The sequence below is a fragment of the Diospyros lotus genome, chromosome 15, assembly GCF_014633365.1.
Source record: "Diospyros lotus cultivar Yz01 chromosome 15, ASM1463336v1, whole genome shotgun sequence".
NCBI lineage: Eukaryota > Viridiplantae > Streptophyta > Magnoliopsida > Ericales > Ebenaceae > Diospyros > Diospyros lotus.
Genome location: NC_068352.1, coordinates 33,830,021 through 33,852,612, shown reverse-complemented (window position 1 = coordinate 33,852,612; position 22,592 = coordinate 33,830,021). Strand labels below are relative to the sequence as shown.

The following is a 22,592-nucleotide window of genomic DNA, read 5'->3' as shown; positions in this document are numbered from 1 at the left end:
AGTTAAAAGAATTTTAAATATATTATTTTTAAGTGTTTTTTTCCGGGTTGTTGAAGTCAATGGTATGTCGCCTGTGGCAAATTGTCAGCATTCCATTCCCCTCCAAAAGCTGCCCTGCAACTTAGAGATCTACTTCTTGATTTTTTCCCCAATTTCATGATGCTTCACAATTCATCACATCTGATGGGTGGTTTCTTGGTAGTCTTTTCTTCCAGATAAGTACCTCCAAATCTGTAATTAATGTTTTCCCGTGAAAGTATGACTAAATAAAAAAAAAGTTCTCTAAGCAGAAAAAAGAAGGGACTCTTTGTGTGTGCTTTTGGCTGAATGTATCTTCGTGTTTTCGCATACAGTTATTTTTAAATAGTATTATAGTACTCACGTTTTGTGTGCGTACATTGTAGTCCTAATGCTTGAATACGAGATATATGACAGACTAGGTAAAATATTTTCCACTTAGTCTTACATGACTCTCTAATTAAAATATTTACACAACAAACACGAATATTACTAGACAATCCACTAGTTAGACTTCCAAACGATTGGAGTAGTGACACTTGTCAAACCATGTCGATAGCAACTCTATTTCAGTTCTGTGCCATGTAGTTTCATTTAGGCATCTGTGTGATTCTTTGTGTTTAGTCTTTCTCGAGAAAAGGACAAAAAAATTATGCATGTTATGAATTTTCTGATTTCAGGTTACGAAGCTTCTGGATGGAGAATCCATCAAATGGAGTGAGGAAAACAATGGTCAAACAATAGTGATCAAACTAGATGAGATTGACCCAAAATGTTTGAGTTTTGCCAACAAATGAGTGGAAGTTAATACAACTTATGACTTGAGGTTAAATGTAATCTGAAACTTTTGTGACCCGTCTTGTCATCAACTGGAAGAGAAGCCATTGAGCTTGGCCCCTGTTGCTTTCCTGGAGCCCATTTGAACATAGAAATTAAAGTATAGATTGCTGGAGCTCTCTTTGGTTGTTGAAACTTTCAATGATCAAAATGTTACATGAAGATTGCCTATCTAGATGTTGGTCTCTTTAGAATTGGGCTATGAAGCCTTACCTTAGGGTTGTCAATTTACATCAGATATCAAAAGACTTTGGAGGAGGCTAAGCCTTTGTCTTGGTATCGTAATTGTCTTGACCGGTGTTTCTTATAATATTATCGACTATTGTGGATTCATGTTATTGACTATCAACCTTAAACAGGTTCCTTGAAACCACTAATATTAGTTAATTTGATCAATACTTGAAGCATGAAATGAAGCTTAAAACGCTAAAACAGAATATTTCTAATATATACACTAAAGGCAATGTAAGAGTTCAGAACGGCGTCAAAAATAGAAGCAGGAAACCGATTGTGATGGGCAACCGAAGATGAACAGTACAGTGGCTGCAGCAACGAGTCCTACTCTCTCATGAAGCTAATAAGCAAACAAGCATTGGCAGGTTTCAAAGAGTTATTATTGTGTGAGTCGCTGCATCTCATTTTGGTCATTTAGAGTCTCAATGAGAAGGGGAGGGGCATACTGAGCCGTCCCTTGGTGCTCATCAGAATCTTGGCAGAACGAGAGGATGATGGTATCGATTGACATCTCCACGACCCCAAAGAACAGAGTAGCAACAACATAACCCAAGCCCCAGCACACCTGCAGCAACAACGTGATCATGTCTTAGTTCTGATTCAACAGTACTGATGCAATATCAGTCAAATAAGTCTGAACGTCATTTTGGCGAAAAGGTAAGCATAGAAAGACAAACCAAACCATCATGGCAAAATAGATTCTTAGATAATGCCTCGGGCAGGTTCATGTAAGTCAAGTGAGTTTAGCAGCTTATCATCTACTGATATTCCAGCTCTTAAAGTAAATGATTCCCACGGTTAATATTGACCATTATATATAATGTTTTCCATCCGGATCAAACATAGCATGATACACACACATCCACACAAACTCTTCTCTATGATAATAACCAAGCTTTTCTCAAACAATCATGATTTTTTTTTTTTTGTGCAGTTTCAAGGAGTTGTAATCTAAATACATACACACTTAAAAGAAGATGCCCTTTCGTTCTGATAAAACATGTGGGATGCTTTGAATATGTGCCCACTTACCCAAAAGTGTGGTATTATTTCTTTTTAATTATTCTAAAATTAGACACTTACCGAAAACTCAATCCCATGATAAGAACATGCATATCTATAAATCACTTAAACCAAATAGACTCCCATTACAATCTAAATGAGCAAGTCAAAAAACAATTGTAAATTAACAAACAATGAAGATTATACACATTAATCCTTCATCCTCTACTTTTTCCAATTTCAACTTATTTATGTATATAGCTTTTCAAAATGTATGCAAAATGAAAAAAAAAATGTATTAGTTACTACAATTCATGTGCCGCCAATAAAAAAATATGCATTGATGTGTTCTTTCTATCCTGTGTCCTAGCTTGTTTGAAAACTCCAGTGTCTAGTTGTTTTGTGTAGCATAGTGTTCCTTTCCAAGTCCCCTGTTTGTATCTGTGCTTTTTAGCCAACACCTAAAAGATGATGACAAGCCTTCCCCTTGCAACTGTAATAATAAATTGCATAAATGATAACGTTACATTAAGATGCCCCCAGTTGTTTTCTAGTCTATACTTTTATTTAAATATGCTTTTAAAACTAACAAGGTCCTTTTATGCTATAATGCTTCAATAACCTGCTGTATTGATGAATAACTTTCTTCATTCAACAGCTTATGAAATAGAAAAATAGAAAACATAAAACATACCAGCACAGGAAACAGTGGAGAGGAGATCTTGTTGTGGGCAGAGGCATAATTGTGAGTGTCCAACATGAGAAAAGCAAAGACAGCACTTGAGAGGCTGACACACAACTTCCCAAGAAAGAGAATAACGTCACCGATCACATTCACTTTCCCTATCCGGAGGATATTGCTGATAATCAGTTCTGTTGCAATCTCAGAAGCCTTAAAGAAGCTTTTGCCCGTTATAGCAATCTGAAAGTCAGAACCATGCATTTAAGAATGAAGGCATAGACCAGAAAGAAAAGCAAAAGTCACGTATGTTGATTATGATGAAATACTATGCAACTGAAAAATGATTTATGAATTTCCTTAGCATAAAACAAAAAGAAAAGCATTTTAAATCCTTTGGGAATAGTATTATCTTCTATGCAAGAATCAATCCTGTTAAATGCTTGCCAAAAAAAAAAATTACGAGAAGTGCATTTTCCTCTCCTTCCGTTCCAGATACAGTATTTATGGATGTGGATCCAAACAATCAAAAACCAAAACCAAAATGGAAGAAAAGAAACACTTGCCAGGATCAGTTCACTAAATTACCATGATATAAGCATTGCGGTTCACAGATTTGATGGTCCACTCAATGCCCCGTCTGGAAAACTGAGAAGAATGAAATGCCACCCTTCCGATCCAGCTTTCTGGTACTGTATTAACAACTTTCAACTTGCGACGAATTGCGTCAAGTATAAATCTGATGGACTCAACAAATGATACGATTAGAGAGCCAAGAGCCACAGAACCAAGACTGTAACGCATAAGTCGCTTCATTGAGGAGAAAACCGGAAGAAATGGAATCTCTGGCTGCAATTTGCAGAAAACACTACTAAACATAGGAAAGAGAAGCAATAGGATTTAATTTCATTTAAGGGAACCAAGGAAATATTGTCAAGTATCTTACATTGAAGGAAACAAAAGTCAACTAGCATTTTCCTTTTCCATTCTATGAACAATAGCACATATATGTAACCAAGATGGGACAAAAACTCCAAAAGTATACCAAAATCTCCACAAGCCATTGGCACAACCCCTTTCAATTATTTAATCTTCATTCATTTCTTCAACATTGGGAACTGCTATACACTAGATCTTGGTCCAATTTTTGTACTTCATCATATAAACATTAAACACATGGAATGGTAGGTGTTGTTGCCCAAGTACAATAATAAATTTATAATGCGGGAGAGTGAGATGCAAGTGACCCAACAAGTTGCGTGTGACTCTTCTAAACCGAGTGACCCTAGCAAGTTGGGTATGAGTCTTCTGAGCTGAGAGACCCCAATAAGTTCGGTATGCGTCTTTTGAACTAAGAGACCTTGTTCGTGGTGTTGTCCCAAGGTTAAGCTTAGAAGGGCCTTCAGGAGACCACCCCCCCCCGGGTAAGGAAGGACCCCCAGAAGGAAGTGTTGCCGCAGGACAATGCGGGTAATGTAGGCGGGGGATGTATCTCCTTGGACTTCTCCAGCTCCACAGCTTTGTCGGCTAGCGAATCGAGCCTCTTCCTTCTCTCCTAGATCTTGTGGGTAGGGTAAGGAGGCCAAGGGATACCTTGGATTCTTCTGATTGCTTGCTAAGTTTCCTTACAACAAACAAATTTTAATTGTTGTACCCCAACAACAATAGTAGGAAAAAGAAGTGTGCAATTTGTAGGTCCAAGCAACTTTTGAAATTAGATATTCTTAAATTTCCATGTAGCTACTGTATCAGCTGATGTCACTGGACCAACTAATCTTGGGATTTAAAAAAATAAAAAACTATTACCTTCTATGTTCTATGACCAAGAAGACCTCATTTTTTTACCACAAGAAAAGACCAAAAAAAAAAAAAATTCTGCATAAAGTTTAAGAGAGTGCCATCACATCCTATAAATTGTAAGTAGAGCATTATTTTTTAAGTTACTTCATCCTTAAATTAACTAAATATGATGCAGTAAATGCTAATAATAAAAGGTTAAATCCAAATAAGGTATAGGCAGCAGCAAATAAAGATAAAAAACACTGTTTAGGATGGTTGGGCACTGCAATAATGAGACTGTCATCACGGGTAAAGGAGTCATGCAATTTAAGTCAAGTTGGTGAAAAAATGGGTTGAGAGCTTAGGGATCCGAAGAAGATAAATCGTCATTTATTTTATTGAAGGTATGGCCTTCACAAACAAAGGTGATGAGTGAAATTGGACAATTTCAACCAGTCAATTGGATTTATACAAAGGATTTGTTGATGTTAGTGTTATTTATGTTTGTAAAGCCTAAAGTCTTCTTTGCAGAAATAATAACATTATGTTATGGCTGCCTCCCTTCTTATGGCCTTTATGCTGCTAGGTACCACCAAAATGACATGACTGATACAAATAATTTTGATCTTTCCTTAACAAGTCCAACAAGGAGAAAGAAGTCCTGGAGAAAAGAGCTAAGCAAAAAACAATCGCATGATTTAAACAATTTGTAAACAAGAAACTATATCATTGGGTCAAAGTATTAATTGCATGTTCGGATATTGGATATTGGGTGATAATGGAGGCTTTTAAACACATAATCCATTGACATATTGCGAGTTTAAATTTTTTATGTGATGTATTGTATGCAAGCCTACATATAACAACAATCACAAGCCTTATTCCCACTAGGTTGGCCTAGCTACAAGAATTCTAGACTTGCAGACATCTCTATCCATGACCATATCTTTCGTAAAGTCATCATATCCCAAGTCATGTTTAAAGATTTCTCTCCAGGTTTTAGTTGGTCTTCATCTCCCTCTTTTGCTATAAACTTTCTCCTTGCATCCACCCTTTTCACAAGTGTGCCTATCAATCTTCTTCTCACATGTCCAATCTATCTTAATCACATCTCCCACATCTTATCTAAAATAGGTGTCACTCCACCAATGTGATTATATATAATATAGTTTCTTATTTTGTTTGGGAAATTCCACAGGGCACCCTTGAGGTTGAGAAAAAAGGCACCTCCCTCAACTTATAGCACTTTGCAAGCAAAACTTCTAATATAAAGTCATTAGGCAGAATTCCATAATATTGATGATATTATAAGGATAGTGTTTACCCCAGTAAGAAGAAAAAAAGTCCATAGATTTTTCATTTAAACAACTGATTGAGTAGCTTACCGATGTTTCACCACGGTTCCAATAATATGAAGCAACAGAACCTGCAATGACCGTTGAAGAACATGCTATAAAAAATTGTGTAGCCCAATAGCATCCAAACAGGTGAAAAAGGATTGCGGCACCAATATGAGAAGTATAGTGGATGCTATAACCACAACAACGGTCACAGCTAACCCGTCTCAACTCAAGCACATAGGCACAGCAGTTGGAGTTACAGTTATTCTCAAGGACTTGTCCTGAACTAAAAAGATGCAGAGCAGCTGAAAACCAGAACATATAAAAAACTGCAAGGATAAAGTAAGGTATGACAGGAAAGATTATAAGAGCCTGAACTTCTCCAATGACCTTGGCAGCAACCTGCACAGGAATTTGGTAAAATCATCAATAGGCCCCTTCTCTTGACCACAATCAAGTAGCTCGTGCATAGAACATAAAACAAAGAAAAAGCCTCCACCTCAAAGGGGGTGCTATGTTGCTTAAGAGATTAGCACAGCAGGATATCTTTGATACATATAGGTAGGGGCATAAAACAGGCTGGGCCACCCATATGGCAGCCTGCAAGCCTTGAAAATATAAGTTTAAGCATGGCTGTTCTTGGCCACCTCAAATCCCACCTTTTTGCAATAAAGACAAACCCCACTATGAACCTCTCTCTCTCTCCTTCTCCATCTCTCTGTGGAGCAGTTTGATTTGATCCAAGCTACATATCAAGACAACTATAATCAAAGCCTTTTTGTATTCTTTATTCAAGCCTTGTTTTCAAGCTAAACAAGTCATCAGTCTGCATGGCTTGATATAATATCAAGTGCTTGTTAATTAAGAAAAAGTTGGATAGATTTGCAGGCCAGACCAGTAAAATGGGCTATGCCACCTCTACGTACAGGCGGCTAAAACCCTATGAAAAAAGAGGGGGAAAAAAAGAAAGAAAACAAAGCCCATTTTACAACTCTACATACAGGCAGTAAAATCCCTGTTACAATATAGAAAGATGGAGAAAAAACAAAAAGGTTGGTGCAGAGAGAAGGTTGACTATAATTTGGAGGATATCTATGATGCATGCGAGCTGGATTGACTTAGTTTGGTAAGATCCTTGACACCATAAAACTGAGAAGCCTAGATGAGGGATAAACATGCAAACGCCGTTAGATCAATTCCAGATAAGTCCATTAGCATTTACCTAAGTTCTTTCTATCATTCTATATAACTTCAGACTCCTGGAAACACACATTAACATTTAAAATAGCTACATTTTACATTGTGGCAGAGTTTAATCCAAAATAAAAAATTTATGAATTTGTTCAGGTAACATGTCCAGCTATCAAAATACTTCCTAAACTTTTCAAGCTTCTAAATTCTTTAGGCTAACAGTTAAAACATTTTCACAATTAAAATGTCAAGAGAACTATTATGCTTACCTTGAGAACAGATGTAGCCATTAGTATGCGGCGTACAATGGCAATAGATGAAAGGAAGGAAATTATCATAATAATAGTCATGAGAATAGCAACAGCATGAAGATGATTAAGCTCCTGAAACATGCAGATGCTTTAGTAGATAACACAACAGTAATAAAAACTTCCAGTTATAAAGGACTTCGTCATTTTTAAGAACCCACCCTCGCAGATACATGATAATATGGATCGTGCTCGCCAATAATTGGGGAAATGGCACTGTTTCCAATCCATCCAGCTAAAGCAAACAAAAGAAAAATATAATCATTACATGGCATTAATAGAATAAGTGGCCATATAATGAAGCAGTAACCAGATATTTCACATTATTTGAAAACAAAATACAAATTAATTAAGTGCCAAGGGTGTCACTCCATGTTCGCATGATTTATAATAATACTATGCACTTAAAGACAACCCTTTGTACCTATACGGATACATGAATCTCCAAATAAAGATTTAAAAAAAAAAAAAAAGACAGAGAAAGGGGAAGCGCCACTCAACCAACATAAAGGAGTAAAAAGAACTACTCCCAGACAAAAAAGTAGACAGAAGTAAAAAAAAAAAAAAAAAAAAGAGATCCCAAAATTTTCAAAAAGTAGAACAAGCATCCATCATATAACATAACATATTTGCATCTTGTGCAATGATATCTTATCATCATATGACATGCTTATGAAACGAACTTTCACAACAAATCTTTTGCATATGAGGTCCAAGCTTGAACCTAGCATCAAATCATAAATGTTACCTATATATAGACAAATCATAACCCTGATGCAATATAAAGCATAAGGGCAGGCACTCAACTATATAGAACACAAAAGCCTGTTTCAGAAAGTAGAACCGGCAGACAAACATGCATATCAACAAATTTACTTGTAAGGACAGATATAAAATGGTGTCTGGGCTCCTTTGATATTTTCCATGAAGAATTATTTTCTATCTATCTAAGATGCATTGAAGCATCAGTTGCTTTCCCATACAGCCATTACCTAAAAACACTGGAGAAGATGACCTAACCTTTTAAATAGTAAAACATTGTAAATGAAATCATGAGGACATTAAAGAGGATGACTGTTATCCATGGCATCCCAGCAACAAAATGCCTAATCATCAAGAGCCATATCACTGATAAAAACAATGGCAAGATTCCTCCACAAACAATCAATACAGGCCAAGACTTGCCAATATCAGCAACATATCTCTGCAAAATAACATAAGTGATAAGTTTCACCATGAGAACATGTGATGAACAAGCCACAGGCAAGACATAACTGATATACTCCACAAAGACAAATAAGAAATAATTTGATAAAGAATTTATTCTATATACCTCTCAGAAGAGAGAGGAAGAGTACTTTAGTTCCTATATACAAAAACAAAGAAGATGTTCAAAACTATGAAAATTACAGAGAAATTAAGTTAATGAGCCATATCATGAAACTCTAGGAGAGAGTAATAGAGCAAAGGTTCAGAAAAAAAACAAATGTCTCGAAAAATCAGTTTGGTTTCATGTCTGGTAGGTCAACAATGGAAGCTATATACCTACGAGGCGCCTAATGGAAATGTATCGAGATCATCAAAAGGACCTGCATATGGTGTTTATAGATCTAGAAAAGGCCTATGATAGGGTCCCTAGAGAAATATTATGAAAGATTTTAGAGAAGAAAAGAGTCCGAATAACCTATATACAAGCCCTTAAGGACATGTATCACGGTGTAGAGACAAGGGTCAGACATGCGGAGGGGACACTGAACCGTTTAAAATTACAATGGGACTGCATCAAGGTTCTGCACTAAGTCCATATTTATTTGCTTTAGTAATGGATGAATTCACTGAACACATTCAGACAGAGTTGCCATGATGTATGCTATTTGCAGATGACATAGTGTTGGTGGATGAAACAAAAGAGGGAGTAAACACTAAGCTTGAGTTATGAAGAAACAATTTTGAATCTAAGGGATTTAAATTAAGTAGAAGGAAAACAAAATATATGGAATATAAATTTAGTAAGAATGCAAGAGTGGAGGATGTTATAATAAAATTAGAAGACCAAATCATACAAAGAAAAGACCATTTTTGATATTTGGGATCAGTGATTCAAAAAGTTGAAGAAATTCACGAGGATGTCACGCATAGAATTAAGATAGATTGGCTAAAATGGAGAAATGCATCAGGGGTGTTATGTGATGGTAAAATCCCATTAAAACTAAAAGAAAAATTCTATAGGACAGTTATAAGACTAGTTTTGTTGTATGGCTCAGAATGTTGGGCAATCAAATACCAGCATGAGCAAAAGACGAGTGTAGCGGAGATAAGGATGCTAAGATGGATGTGCAGCCATACAAGAAAAGATAAAATTATAAATGAGGTTATTCGTAATAAGGTAGAAGTAGTGCCGATCGAGGAGAAGATGAGAGAGACTAGACTAAGATGGTTTGGTCATGTGAGAAGAAGACCAAGAGATGCTCCTGTGAGGAGAGTTGATGAAATGGAACAATTAGCCAAAAAAAGAGATAGAGGCAGGCCCAAGAAGACTTAGGGAGAGACATTAAAGTTTGATATGAAGTGTATGGTCCTAAATGAAAATATGACAAAAGACATAAATACATGGAAGTCTAGAATTCATGTAGCCGACCCCACATAATGGGATAAAGGCTGAATATGTTGTTGTTGTTGTTTGTTTACCTCTTAGAAGAGAACCAAAATAGTTATCAGGTATCAAACAAAGTTACCTTCACAGACACAGATGTCTCTTCAACAGCTGGAATTGATAGGAAAACAACTCCAATAATTTGATAAGGGTTACCCTCACACACATCTGTAGAACTATTGACTCTAGGATCCTCTAGGCAAAAGTCCAGGGCAAAACAACACCATCTGGTTTTATTTCAAATTAACAAGTGAGTTTTTGAGGGCAAGCCTTGGTATCAATGGAAAAGTTTCTTCTTTGTGATTAGAACGTCAAGCATTCAAGCAGTGGAAACAGCCTGTTGCAAAAAATAATAATAATAATAAGGGGAAAGGTCGTGTGCAAAAACGACCCTCTCCCAACCCTCACAAAGTAGAGCTTTGTGCACTAGGGGTGTCCTCTTTATCAAGTTGAGTTCTGAGACTAAGCCAGAAGAAAAAAAAAAAAGATTTCTCCAGAACTGAAGTAGTTTATGCACCACAACCATATTCCTCCCCACCTCTCTCTCTCTCTCTCTCAATGAAACTAGGTAACTCTTTATCCAACTACATTTAAATTTAATGTCAAATGGCTAGGATTAAGGTCAAGTGATTAGAGCATGACCACTGGAAAAAGAGGGACACAGACCAAAAATAATACTTTACCTTCAAAACTGATGAATGTGAATTGATGGACTTGTGAATAGATTTATCTATGAGTATGTCTTCAACAATGCTCACTCCACCCATCTGCTGCCAATGGTGCAAAGAAACATTTGATGCACGGGCTATAAACTGGCAAGTCCAGTAAACTGAAAAAGGAAAAGATTTATAGAGTCTTAAAGGACAAGGCACATACCCATAAATTGAAGTTACAAAGGAAAAAAAAAAGTTTTAATCTTGATAATGCAATTTTATCCCAATACCAGAAGTTGAAGTCCAAACCTAAACTTCAAATAGCTTACCATTTACACTTGGGTATATAACAGGATAACAGGGACCTTGAAGTTGAAGAGATGTGTTCCTTAGCACTGGAGTAAGGTCTGCAAAATAATCATAGTTCCTATCAATCCAGTCATCAACTTTGAGGCGAATATCTCCGTCTGGATAATCGCACACCCAATTCAGTGAATCTTCCGACGGGATAGGGCAATCCATTAAGCAGATACTCCGGGCATTGTCAAGCTTGAAATTGCTGTTTTTCAAACCACTTTGGTAAACCTGGTTGGGGTTCAACCAATATCTGAGTTCCAGTTCACGAAGGTCAGGATTTGCATGCCTATCGCCACATACATTTCCTTTATAGTCCAGCCCATAGTTAAGCCTAAAGTTCACAGAATACATTAGAACCACATTTAAAATGAAGGGAAGAAAGGGAGCAAAATTAAAGCATTAAGTCCATGGAATAAGCACACAGAAAATGGACCAATCTGCTTTCAAAAATACCTGTCTGCTGTGCAAATTTATACAAGTTACACTTGAAGGGTTTATGCACTTAAAGTTAAAACTAGCCCATTGTTCCACCAAAAATGTTTAGGAGGATGATTGGGTAGGGAGCTGCGGAGGAGTGTCTTACAAGAGAACCATAATAAGTCTAATGACAATCTAGGGAATGATTGGACAGGGAAGCGAGGAGGAGTGTCTTACAAGAGAGCTGTAATAAGTCTCATTACAGCTTAAGTCAACTTAAGCTCAAGTCAATATCATCAACATTGTATTGAATGCCCCTCCCTAAGATGAAAGCAATGGATATTATTAAAGCACAGCTACCTATGATTAGAGAGTTGTTTGTAAATGAATATTGTTGGTATCCCTCTTTCTACCTCCCCATTAACATTATTAATTTGAGACTACTAGAAGTATTGAAACCCAATCCTTTATTTAGCACAGAATATTTTCTAAACCTCTCGATTTTACTTTCCACATCAACAGAATCATGTCAAGCAGAAAATGATATCTAAAGAATTATTTACAGAAAAAAAAAGATATCTACAGAATTATCTATAAATATCAAATTAAATTTGCAAGAAGGAAATAACACCAAACTGGAATAGTGGCCAACCCTCATATTAAATTTCATGATCCAACACCAATAAGCAAACTCACGAGGAGGAGGGAGGGGGGTCTCCATCTATATTCTAGCATGGGAACATTCATCTACTCTGAGTTCCACCATTGTGAATGCTTGCATTTTACCCCATTAAGAATCATTTACTAATTTGTTTAATAGCACATTTGTTTTTGAAATCTTTCCATCAATCTAATTAATCCTTTCTCTAGGCTTACAATGCCCCATAGTCAAAGAACAGAAAATAATGAGTTAGGTGCATGTTAAGTCTTACAATTACTTTACCAAATTATACACTCTAGCAAGTCTGTTAAAACATCCATGACAGAAATGTGATCACTTTATATTATCTGTTTCCAAGTCCTTAGTAGTTGAAACATGCAAAACATCTTCAGACAATAACATGCAGAGCAATTAATTAATGAAAGAGCTCCAGGCATAATTTGCAAGAAGGGTAGGCAATCAAAGCCATACATAAACAGATAAGAAGAGGCAAAATATGACAGAACAGTCTTAATGTTAAATTTCTAAGATTACACCAAAAAACACTATCAAATGTTCAGAAGGACATTTTTCAGATCACAAGACCTTAAAAGAAATGCATTTTTTAGTTGATGATTAATAATAATTGTCGAAAACTGTAACGAACAGCAAGACACAGCTTGGATGATGTAATCCCGGAAGAAAAAACTATACTTCCGTGTGTTCCATTGAATACTCCATGAGGAGTTTAAATAAACAAAGATTCCTACAATCTAGGAATTTAAAATACAACAAAGTTATTTAAAATACAAGTATAACAACAGATTTAAGATATAACCAATCTCCTAAATTTTAGAGATAGATAAGATCCTATCTCCTCCTAGAAATAAGATCCTATCTCCTCCTAGAATCTAGGGAAGCTAGAGCTTTATCTTAATCATAAATTGGGACATTATCTCGACAATGATATCACCATATTTCAACACTCCCCCTCAAGATAGGGAATGGATATCTACCATTCCAAGCTTGCATATTAGATCCTCAAACCTCTTGGCTGCCAGACCTTTTGTGAATACATCAGCTACTTGTTCCTCAGATGAAACATGAGGAATATAGATTAATCCTGCATCCAATTTTTCTTTTATAAAGTATTGATCTATCTCAATATGTTTTGCCCTGTCATGCTGAACCGGATTGTGTGCAATACTTATAGCAGATTTGTTATCACAAGATAACCCAATTGTTCCCTGAACTTTTATCTTCAAATCTTCTAGGATAATCTTGAGCCATAGCAACTCACACATTCCAAGGGCCATGCCCTAAATTCTGATTATGCACTTGATCTATCCAGGATACTCTGTTTCTTACTCCTCTAGGACACTAGATTCCCACCTAAGAATACACAATACCCTGTGGTTGATTTTTTATCAGTGATAGATCCCGCATAATTAGCATTAGTAAAGCCTTTAACATCTAATTTCTCTTCTAAACAATAAACCCCTACCTGGAGTAGTCTTGAGATAGCCAAGTATCTTCCTTACAGCTTGCCTGTGCTCCTCGATTGGGTTATGCATGAATTGGCTCACAAGATTAACAACAAAGGTAATATCAGGTCTAGTATGAGAAAGGTATATCAACTGACCCACTAACCTTTGATATCTCCCTTTGTCAATTGGTTGACTATCAGGATTCTGCTATAGTTTTCCATTAGGTTCCGCTAGGACACTAGAACCCTTGCCTCCAATAAGTCCTGCTTCAGCAAGTAGATCCAAAACATATTTATGTTGAGATAGGAAGATACCATCCTTAAAGTAGGCCACTTCAATGCCCAAGAAATATTGAGGATACCAAGATCTTTTTTCAAACTCTTGGGCTAGATTCCTCTTTAGTAGCATTTGTTCTTCCTCATCATCTCCAGTCACGATTATGTCATCCACATATACTAGCAAGGCTGTAATTTTTCCTTCCCTTGAGTGCTTCATGAAGAGTGTATGATCACCCTGGTTTTGATTGTATCCCATAGTCTTCATGGCTTTAGAGAACCTGCCAAACCAGGCCCTTAGGGATTGTTTGAGCTCATAGAGGGCTTTCTTGAGCCTGCAGACTTTTTCTTTTTCTTCTCCTTGAAATCTTGGAGGCAACTCCATGAAAACTTCCTCTTCTAGGTCTCCATGCAAAAAAGCATTCTTAACATCAAACTGTTGCAATGTCCATCCAAAAAATGATGCCAAAGAAATTAGAATTCTCACTGTTGCCATCTTTGCCATTGGAGCAAATGTTTCAAAATAGTTTATGCCACAGGATTGGGTATATCCTTTGGCTACTAACCTGGCCTTGTACCTTTCCAATATTCCATCAGCCTTGTATTTTACATTGAATACCCATTTGCATCCTACTGGCAAAACCCCCCTTGGCTGTGACACAATTTCCCAAGTCTGATTTTTCTTTAAGGCTCTCATCTCTTCCATCATGGCTTGCTTCCAATTCTGATCTCTTAGGGCCTCTTCTACTGAGTTCGGAATGGCAATTGAATCCAAAGATGCTAGGAATCCTTTTTGTTTTGGGGACAACCAGTGGTAGAATAAGAAATTGGTTAAGGGATGCTGGGTACAGCTTCTGACTCCCTTCCTAACAGCAATAGGAAGATCTAAATCATCATAACTTGGGTTAGAAGGATTAGAACAATCTAAAACAGAAAGCTGGGAGTCATTTTCTAGGATAGAGGGTTGTATAAATTCCTTACCTTGACTAGAGTCAGATGGTGGTACTTGCTGTGGATCTAGAATAGGCTGTCTTCTTTTGAAAACATAGGGAGATCCCTTGAAACGGCCTGGAGGCTGCTGGCTGGATTGCAAGTTGTGAGATTTAGGAACAATCTGCTCACTGCTGTTGTTTGGCTGAGATGAGAGAGGCCTAGAATTGAATGGAGGACAAGAAGAGAGCTGAGAGTTAGGGAGTTGTGCTTCAGTTAGTTGAAAAATATCCCCAACCGCCTAGTCACCATCCAAATTCTCCCCCGGCGACTAGTCTGAGGTGAAGAAAAAAACGGTTGGGATTCAACAAATGTAACGTTCTTGGAAATATAAAATTTCTTTGTAGTTGGATGGTAGCATTTGTACCCCTTTTGGGTAGGAGAATAGCCTAGGGAAACACACTTTTAGGGCCCTAGGATCAAGTTTGTCTCTATTTTGCTTAGGAATATGAACGAAAGAAACACACCCAAAGACCTTCAATGGAAGAGGAGAATGCAAACTTAGATCCGGGTAATGAGTAGATAGGAGTTGAAATGGGGTTTGATGGTTTAGGATTTTTGAGGGTACTCGGTTTATCAAGTAGGCTACTGTAAGAATAGCTTCCCCCAAAAAAATTCTTAAGCACTTTATGATGATGTAGGAGACTTCTAGCAACATTAAGAAGGTGTCTCATCTTCCGTTCCACCACTCCATTTTGTTGTAGAGTGTGGACACAAGAAGACTCATGAACTATCCCTTCTTGTTGAAAGAATTGGTGCAAATGATTATTAACATAATCCTTTTCATTATCAGTTTGGAATTTCTGAATTTAGCAATTGAATTGAGTGGAGATTAGAATGGTGCTACCTGCAGCCTTATCTTTCAATAAGAAAACCCAAGTCATTCGAGTACAATAATCAATAAATGAAATAAACCATCGGCCCCCCCAAAAATTTGGCCTTTTAGAGGGTCCCCAAAGATCGGAATGAACCAAAGAGAAAGGTTTAGATGACCTTTTATTACTAGGTGGATAGGACACTCGGTGATGCTTGGAAATAACACATACATCACACTGAAATTCACTAAGGTCTAGGGACTAAAATAGGGAAGGAAACATGGTTTTTAGAAGAGAAAATGGAGGGTGACCAAGCCTGTAATGTTGCAGCCAAACATGTGCAGTGGGATTAGATGTAAATTGAGAGAATCCAATAGCCTTAAAAGATCGATTTCCAGCCGAAGGATAGCCTCCCTTTTTCTCCAGAAAATACAGCCCATACTGTTCCCTAGCTGCACCAATCATCTTCCAGGTCCTCGAGGCCTGAAATTCACATACATTAGGAGAGAAATTGGTATGGCAATTTAGATCATTAGTAAGCCGATGAATAGACACAAGATTAGTGGATAGGTTTGGCACATGTAGGACCTTTTGAAGAGTAATATTTGGGCTGAGGATAACTGTTCCTTGACCTTTAATGGAAATTGAGGTTCCATTAGCAATGGTAATCTGTTTAGAGGTTACAATAGGCTTATAAGTGTCAAAAACCATGGATCAAGGGTCATATGGTCAGTGGCTCCTGAATCTAGGATCCAAATATCATTCTTATCAATTTGGAGACATTAAGAGAGACTGAATGTAAACAATTACCTTATTGGGCGAAAACACAGTTTCCATCGTTGATGGTCTTAAGGAAAGCCTTAAGTTTGTTAATCTCCTCACCATCAAGTTGAGCAAGATCAATACCTGGGGCTGATTATGCCTTACTAGCTATCTCTCCTTCCTCGTGCTCCTTGGCTGATATGTAAGCCTGCTTTTGTGCTGCCATATTTTTAAAACCTTCCCATCTTCTTTAACACAGCCTCCTTGCCATGAAGTTTGAAGCAATGATCCCGGGTATGCCTAGGCTTGTTGCAGAAACTACACCAAAGTCCTTCACGATTTTTGGCCTCTGTTTTTTCCATTTTGAACAGTGCCCCATCCTTTTTTTGCAGTGACCATGGCTGATCCTTCTGTTCCACTGTCACTAAGCATGACTCCCCTTCGGTTTTCTTCACTCCTCACCATAACAAAAACTTCATTCAAGGAGGGTAGCTTCTCCCTACCAAAAATCTGAATCCTCACTTGATCAAACTTCATTCAATCCAGCTAGAAATTTCACAATCCTATCTCTTTCAATAATCTGGCTAAGAGTGGCAGCATCAGCGCTACATATCATCTCGATCTCTTGATATTGATCTAGCTCCAACCAAAGCCCATTCATCTTGTTAAAATACTCAGTAATAATTAGAGATGCTAGTCGAGTACTATTAATCTTTGTTTTGATATCAAACATTACCGAAGCATCTTGTACCTTGGAATAGGTATGCCTAATGGTGTCCCAAATGGCCTTAGCAAAATCTAAAAACATATAATTCTTACTGACCTCAGGTTGCATGGCATTCCACAGTCATGACATGATGAGGGAGTCCTCGATATCCCATGCCAGAAAAGCTGGATCAGTAGTCTTCGAAGGTGAAGCAGTGAGGTATCCTAGCTTTCCTCGTCCTTTGAGGAAGGTTCGAACAAACTGTGCCCATTGGAGGTAATTTTCCCATCCAGTCTGTAGGAAATGTGCATTCCAGGCAGTTCTCAACTGCTAGATCCAGAACCGATGCCGGTACTTCCATTTGTTCCGGTAATCAAATCTGGTTCTGACTCACCAGTGGTTAGGCAAGGATTAACCTCTGAGATTTCTAACATCCTTAGTAATGAAGAAATCAAGAGAAGGCAATAAAGGCCTAGGAGAGGAAACAAAGAATGAGAGAAAGGAGTGCAATGAAGGCACAATCAGAATCTAAGAGCAGCAATGAAGGCTTTGATACCAATGTGAAACTGTAACGAACAGCAAGACACAGCTTGGATGATGTAATCTCGGAAGAAAGAAATTATACTTCCTGTGTTCCATTGAATACTCCATGAGAAGTTTAAACAAACAAAGATTCCTAAAATCTAGGAATTTAAAATACAACAAAGTTATTTAAAATACAATATAACAACAGATTTTAAGATAAACCAATCTCCTAAATTTAAGAGATAGATAAGATCCCATCTACTCCTAGAAATAAGATCCTATCTCCTCCTAGAATCTAGGGAAGCTGGAGCTTTAATCTTAATCATAAATTGGGGCATTATCTCGACAAGATATCACCATATTTCAACCATAATCAACCACGGGAACCATTTATAACTATTAACAATACCTATATCAAATCTCAAAGCTAAAGCCGCACGGCATTCACCATAACCCTTTGACCCTAATTTTATCTATATTTCTTTTTCAAAAACCAGGGACATTTGTCCCATAGTGATCATGTTAACACCCAAAGCTGAGAAAACCAATTACCAACACAAGCATGAAGCCATTTGGTGTAACTAAGATGATTGTGCAGCAACTATTCAGAAGAATGCTGGCAAATGAGCACATTGGCCCATTTGCCATGTTGCATGCCACGTTGCAGCCATCTGATCTCCTTCTTACAAGGTAACGCATTGATGACCCAAACATGTATTCCCAAAGTTGAATCAGATCTCTTACCCTGAAGTCTGGATGATTTAGCCTCAAACTTGAGACTCTTCAAGAATAAGTGTTGGGGTCATGATTCATTAAGAACCTAAAGGCACCTTTCAGGATCACGTGGCTTTGTGGATTAAGATAAGGGTAGACTGAGAGGCACTCATTTTACCTGCTTTTCAAGGATTTGTACCTCAGCCGATCTTTAAGTATAGAGATATCTCTAGATGACAATCAAGACGTGTGCATGCAGAGATTTCCATATACAACCATGGAGATTTCCTTAATATTATCAATTCAAGGTGTTAGTAACTTTTCTCAAGTTGATGTATCCACATAGCAGCTCAACTTGGTGCCAATTCTCACCCATCTACTTGGTAACTCTGAACTGTTTGATTTACAGAAAAAAAAAAAAAAAAATCTGAACTGCTTGTCAATGCTTGGACTATTTGATAAGCTGGCCTCTATGGTCTATGCATGAGTATACGTAAGAAGACTCCTCCATCTCCAAGCACATAATGTCCTTCTCTAACTAGGAAACTAGTATTTTTTTAATAAGCAACAAAAATATGATATCAAAAAAGGAAATGCCAAGAAGGGGCAAATCTCATAAAAAGAAAATGAATACCGACTCACAAAGCAAATTGTCCAAAATAGCTAAAAAGAATCCAGAGAGGGGGGGGGACACTCCCTCACCCATATAAACAAGGATAAAATAATAATTTCTTCTCTTATCCTATTTTTCAACATCCTCAAGTGCGTCTCAAGCTCCCTTGCGCAAACCAAAAACCCTAAGCTCTAAGCACTTCCATAACCATGCCCAACATAGCCCAATGCCGAACATGCCCAATATATATTCATATTTGTCAAATTCAAATTGAGTAAGGTGCTTTAAATTCAAATTGAGTAACATTGTGCATTCGAACATTTTGTTATATTTTTCATATAATATTAATTAATAAAGGGCAAGCAATCTATTCATGTTTGTCACTCATTTATTTATTTCATGAGTAAGTCCAACGATTATAACAAGCAAAAAAATAAAAAATAATCCATAAATTATAAGTTAAAAGAAAAAATACACTTAAAGAGGTTAGGAGCACAAGACATATATCTTTTAATACTTATATCATAAATATTCCTACTAAAATTTATTCGTATAGGCAATGATTATTCTAATAGAATAGCACATTTTATGCTTGGTAGCAGAAGGAAGGATAGCCAGTTTCAACTAACTTGTGTGGAGATAATAAAGAAAGCACACAAGCGCTTATTAGAGCACAAGTATACTGAACTTGACCAAGCTCTATGGAACTGTCCAATGGAGTTTGACAAATGACAAACCATGTTGCAGTAGCACAAGTGATCCTTTGACCTCTGAGGCACTGGTTGTCTTATGTATGGAATTATTATAATTTAATGTAAGCATGCAGTATGGCTATTCTAATCAAGACATTTAATTTAATCATGCATATACTGTTCATAGTAAATCATAAATGAAAGACATGTTCAATTTCAATAAAGAGGGAGAATGTCTTATATGACCCACATGTTATATAGCTAACAAAATTCCCTAGCCAAGATGTATTGGTTGCTTGCAAAGAGTTCCAAGTGGATCAACAGAGTTACAGTCACAAGACTGATCACATATGATTGAAATAACTTATGTTAATGGTATATCCATAATTTCATTCAAGTAAATGGTATTGTTCGGTAGAAAGATTCGACTACACGGTGACTGTTAATAAAAAGGCTCAATATACATTTGCAATATTTGGATGACCATGAAATATTGCTAGATGTCACTCATGAGTTGTAGAGGTTCATATAATAATCAAATAGTTAATTCAATTTAACTGAATGGGTTTTTTTGTTTTGGTAAGTAATCAAAAAGAGTTTCAATTGATAAATCCTAATGAGATTAAGACTCCTTCTTTCTACCAACATAGCTTGAACCAATGGTCACGAAACTTGAAAGTAAAAGAGAGCTAATGTTGCAACTAAAGTAGTTTTTAAGAGAATATATGTGCAAATACTTTGAAGTTATGTCTTTAATGATTACGAATTAATTATTAGGGCGACATGACAGCATTAATTTCTCCTATATAAAAGAAGGGGACAGCAACAAGGAAGCTAGCACTCTATGTATATCACTCTCCCTCTCCGAATCAGGCCAAGTCAAGGAAAAATCACTCCAAAGGGCATTGGCTATAGTTTTGCATTGTCAGCATGAGACAACCTAGTGTGGATACACCTAGAGGCTCTATAATTGTGGGACTTGTGGACATTATGAAAAGGAATCTATTGATAAACAACTGAAAATTACACTAGGAGTGATATCTTTCTTTTTAGTCAATAGTTTGGTGCAAAAGTATGAACAAGATCTTTGTATGTTTTTTAATATAACATAGGAGTTTTAAATTGAAAGCACGATTGCTTTAATTGCTTTCAAAAGAAAGAGACTCTGAAAATCCCTTGCAAAAGAAGATGACCAACAAATTTCCACATTTTTTTGGACATAATCACCAACCACCGCCATATATCCTCTCCTCGTATCATAGAACTAATAGAAGTCAAATATACAAAAATGCCACCTTGGAAGGAACTTGAATCAAATGACAACTCAGCGCTCATCCAATCCTCTCAAATAGGCTAGAAGCTCTTTCACTGCTCACTGTACTTTTTAAAGGCACAACAGCATCCTACCAGGCCATGGTTGAGCATGGAATCAATGACATCTGGGCACAGATTACAAGAAGATGAAATATATATGCGTGTGTGTGTGTGTGTGTGTGTGTGTAAGTAACGAAGAATCCATTTTAACAATTTTTCTAACCAAACAGGGACAGCAGAAATCCATCATGTCCAGCCACCAAAACAATGTGATCTGAATTTTTACGTCCCAAGCCTAAATGAGAGTAAGGATTGGAATCTTCCAACGTTTCCTGTGAGACGGCAACCCTATTGTTGCAATACCACTTACTGCTAGTAACTTCGTAGGTGTAAGGTAGTAGAAATTGCTAGAGACAAACTAAACATTAATGCCCAACTCCACAAAGCGAAAGTGGGGAAAGGAGACTTAAAACACTATGGGAGGGAGTGTTAATTTCCTTGAAGCTAAGATTTCAAAGATTCCAATAAACAAACTTAACCAGAGACCCATAAAGAAATCAAACGGAAATCCAAATTTTGGAAGTATGATACACTACATAAGCAGCGGGCTTGGCAGATACAAACCATTTCCTTCTCTGACAGACACATCATAATCTCAAAGACTACCATTTTTAACCATCTTTTGTCTTCACATTTAAAGCATAAAGTTAAAAGAATCAAAGGGGGGGGCGGGCGCAATCTGCCTTGAAATTTAAAGCATAAAGTTAAAAGAAACGAAATTGGAGTGTGAAAGGAAAAGGGAGATGAGATGAGAGGGGTAATCTTGATTGTGTACCTTAACGGGTTTCCTTTGTTGAATCCGAAGCTGGAGTTGACAATCATTCCAACCCAGAATGCAATGAAGACGACAAGAAAGGCTATATCCCTGCATTTTCTGTTGTGCTTTATGATCCCGGCCGTTTGGGCACTCCCGTCGCTTGAAGGGTACCTCCCTATGACTGCCCCCAAAGGACCCCTCATACCTCAAAGCTCTTTCCTGGACAGAGAATGTGAATCCACGGAGAGAGGGAGAGGAGAGAGAGGAGGGAAAGTAGAAGCAACAGAGAAAGGTGGGGGGGGAGCGGAGCGGCCAAAGGGGTTGGAAGGAATATTATGGCAGGATTTATATATTAATAAAGATGATGATGGATCGATATATAATGTTTGGGGCAAGGAAAGGCAAGTGAAGTGAAGTGGCTTTGAGGTTAAGACAAAGATTTCCTTCCTTCATTTTCTATTATATATATAAATATATATTATATGTTTAATAATACTTTTAGACTGCGATTTTATTTAAATATACGCCTCCCCCCCCCCCCCCGCCATCCTCCGTCGGCTCAGCTCAGCTGGGCTTACGTTCGTTCGTTCGTATGCGTATATCAAAATAAAATTAAATAAACCCTAAACCCCAACCACCCACACCCATCCATCATCATGTTTTGTTACTGAATTTGCTAATTAATTGCAATGAACCCAACCCCAGAAGAAGAAGAAGAAGAAGAAGAAGAAGAAGAAGGGTGGTGTTTTTGTGCTCTGTTCCGTTCACAATATA

General features: G+C 37.2%; 2 protein-coding genes across 20 annotated transcripts in view; one reads left to right on the top strand and one right to left on the bottom strand.

Annotated features, from left to right (window-relative positions):
- Positions 1 to 22,592, top strand: part of LOC127791768 (putative nuclear RNA export factor SDE5) — a 52,871-nt gene that overhangs the window by 16,246 nt on the left and 14,033 nt on the right. Inside the window, exon 12 of one of the 19 annotated variants that reach the window (XM_052321786.1) lies at positions 699 to 1,175. The exons of 17 other annotated variants lie outside the window; for them this stretch is intronic. In XM_052321786.1, coding sequence (XP_052177746.1) covers positions 699 to 815 — 117 coding nt within the window. In that variant the 3' untranslated portion in view covers positions 816 to 1,175. Of the gene's footprint in view, positions 1 to 698; positions 1,176 to 22,592 lie in introns of those variants that run through there. One more of the 19 variants, XM_052321802.1, reaches the window with a different exon arrangement.
- The window catches only part of LOC127791767 (choline transporter protein 1-like), a 55,940-nt gene continuing 34,630 nt past the window's right edge, over positions 1,283 to 22,592 (bottom strand). The window contains exons 2-11 of the mRNA XM_052321782.1: positions 21,837 to 22,074; positions 11,024 to 11,382; positions 10,725 to 10,870; positions 8,409 to 8,592; positions 7,550 to 7,623; positions 7,350 to 7,463; positions 5,935 to 6,291; positions 3,359 to 3,619; positions 2,786 to 3,013; positions 1,283 to 1,654 (exon numbers count right to left, since the gene is read on the bottom strand). Of these exons, the coding sequence (XP_052177742.1) occupies positions 1,469 to 1,654; positions 2,786 to 3,013; positions 3,359 to 3,619; positions 5,935 to 6,291; positions 7,350 to 7,463; positions 7,550 to 7,623; positions 8,409 to 8,592; positions 10,725 to 10,870; positions 11,024 to 11,382; positions 21,837 to 22,021 (2,094 nt within the window). The 5' untranslated portion in view covers positions 22,022 to 22,074 and the 3' untranslated portion in view covers positions 1,283 to 1,468. The remainder of the gene's footprint in view (positions 1,655 to 2,785; positions 3,014 to 3,358; positions 3,620 to 5,934; positions 6,292 to 7,349; positions 7,464 to 7,549; positions 7,624 to 8,408; positions 8,593 to 10,724; positions 10,871 to 11,023; positions 11,383 to 21,836; positions 22,075 to 22,592) is intronic.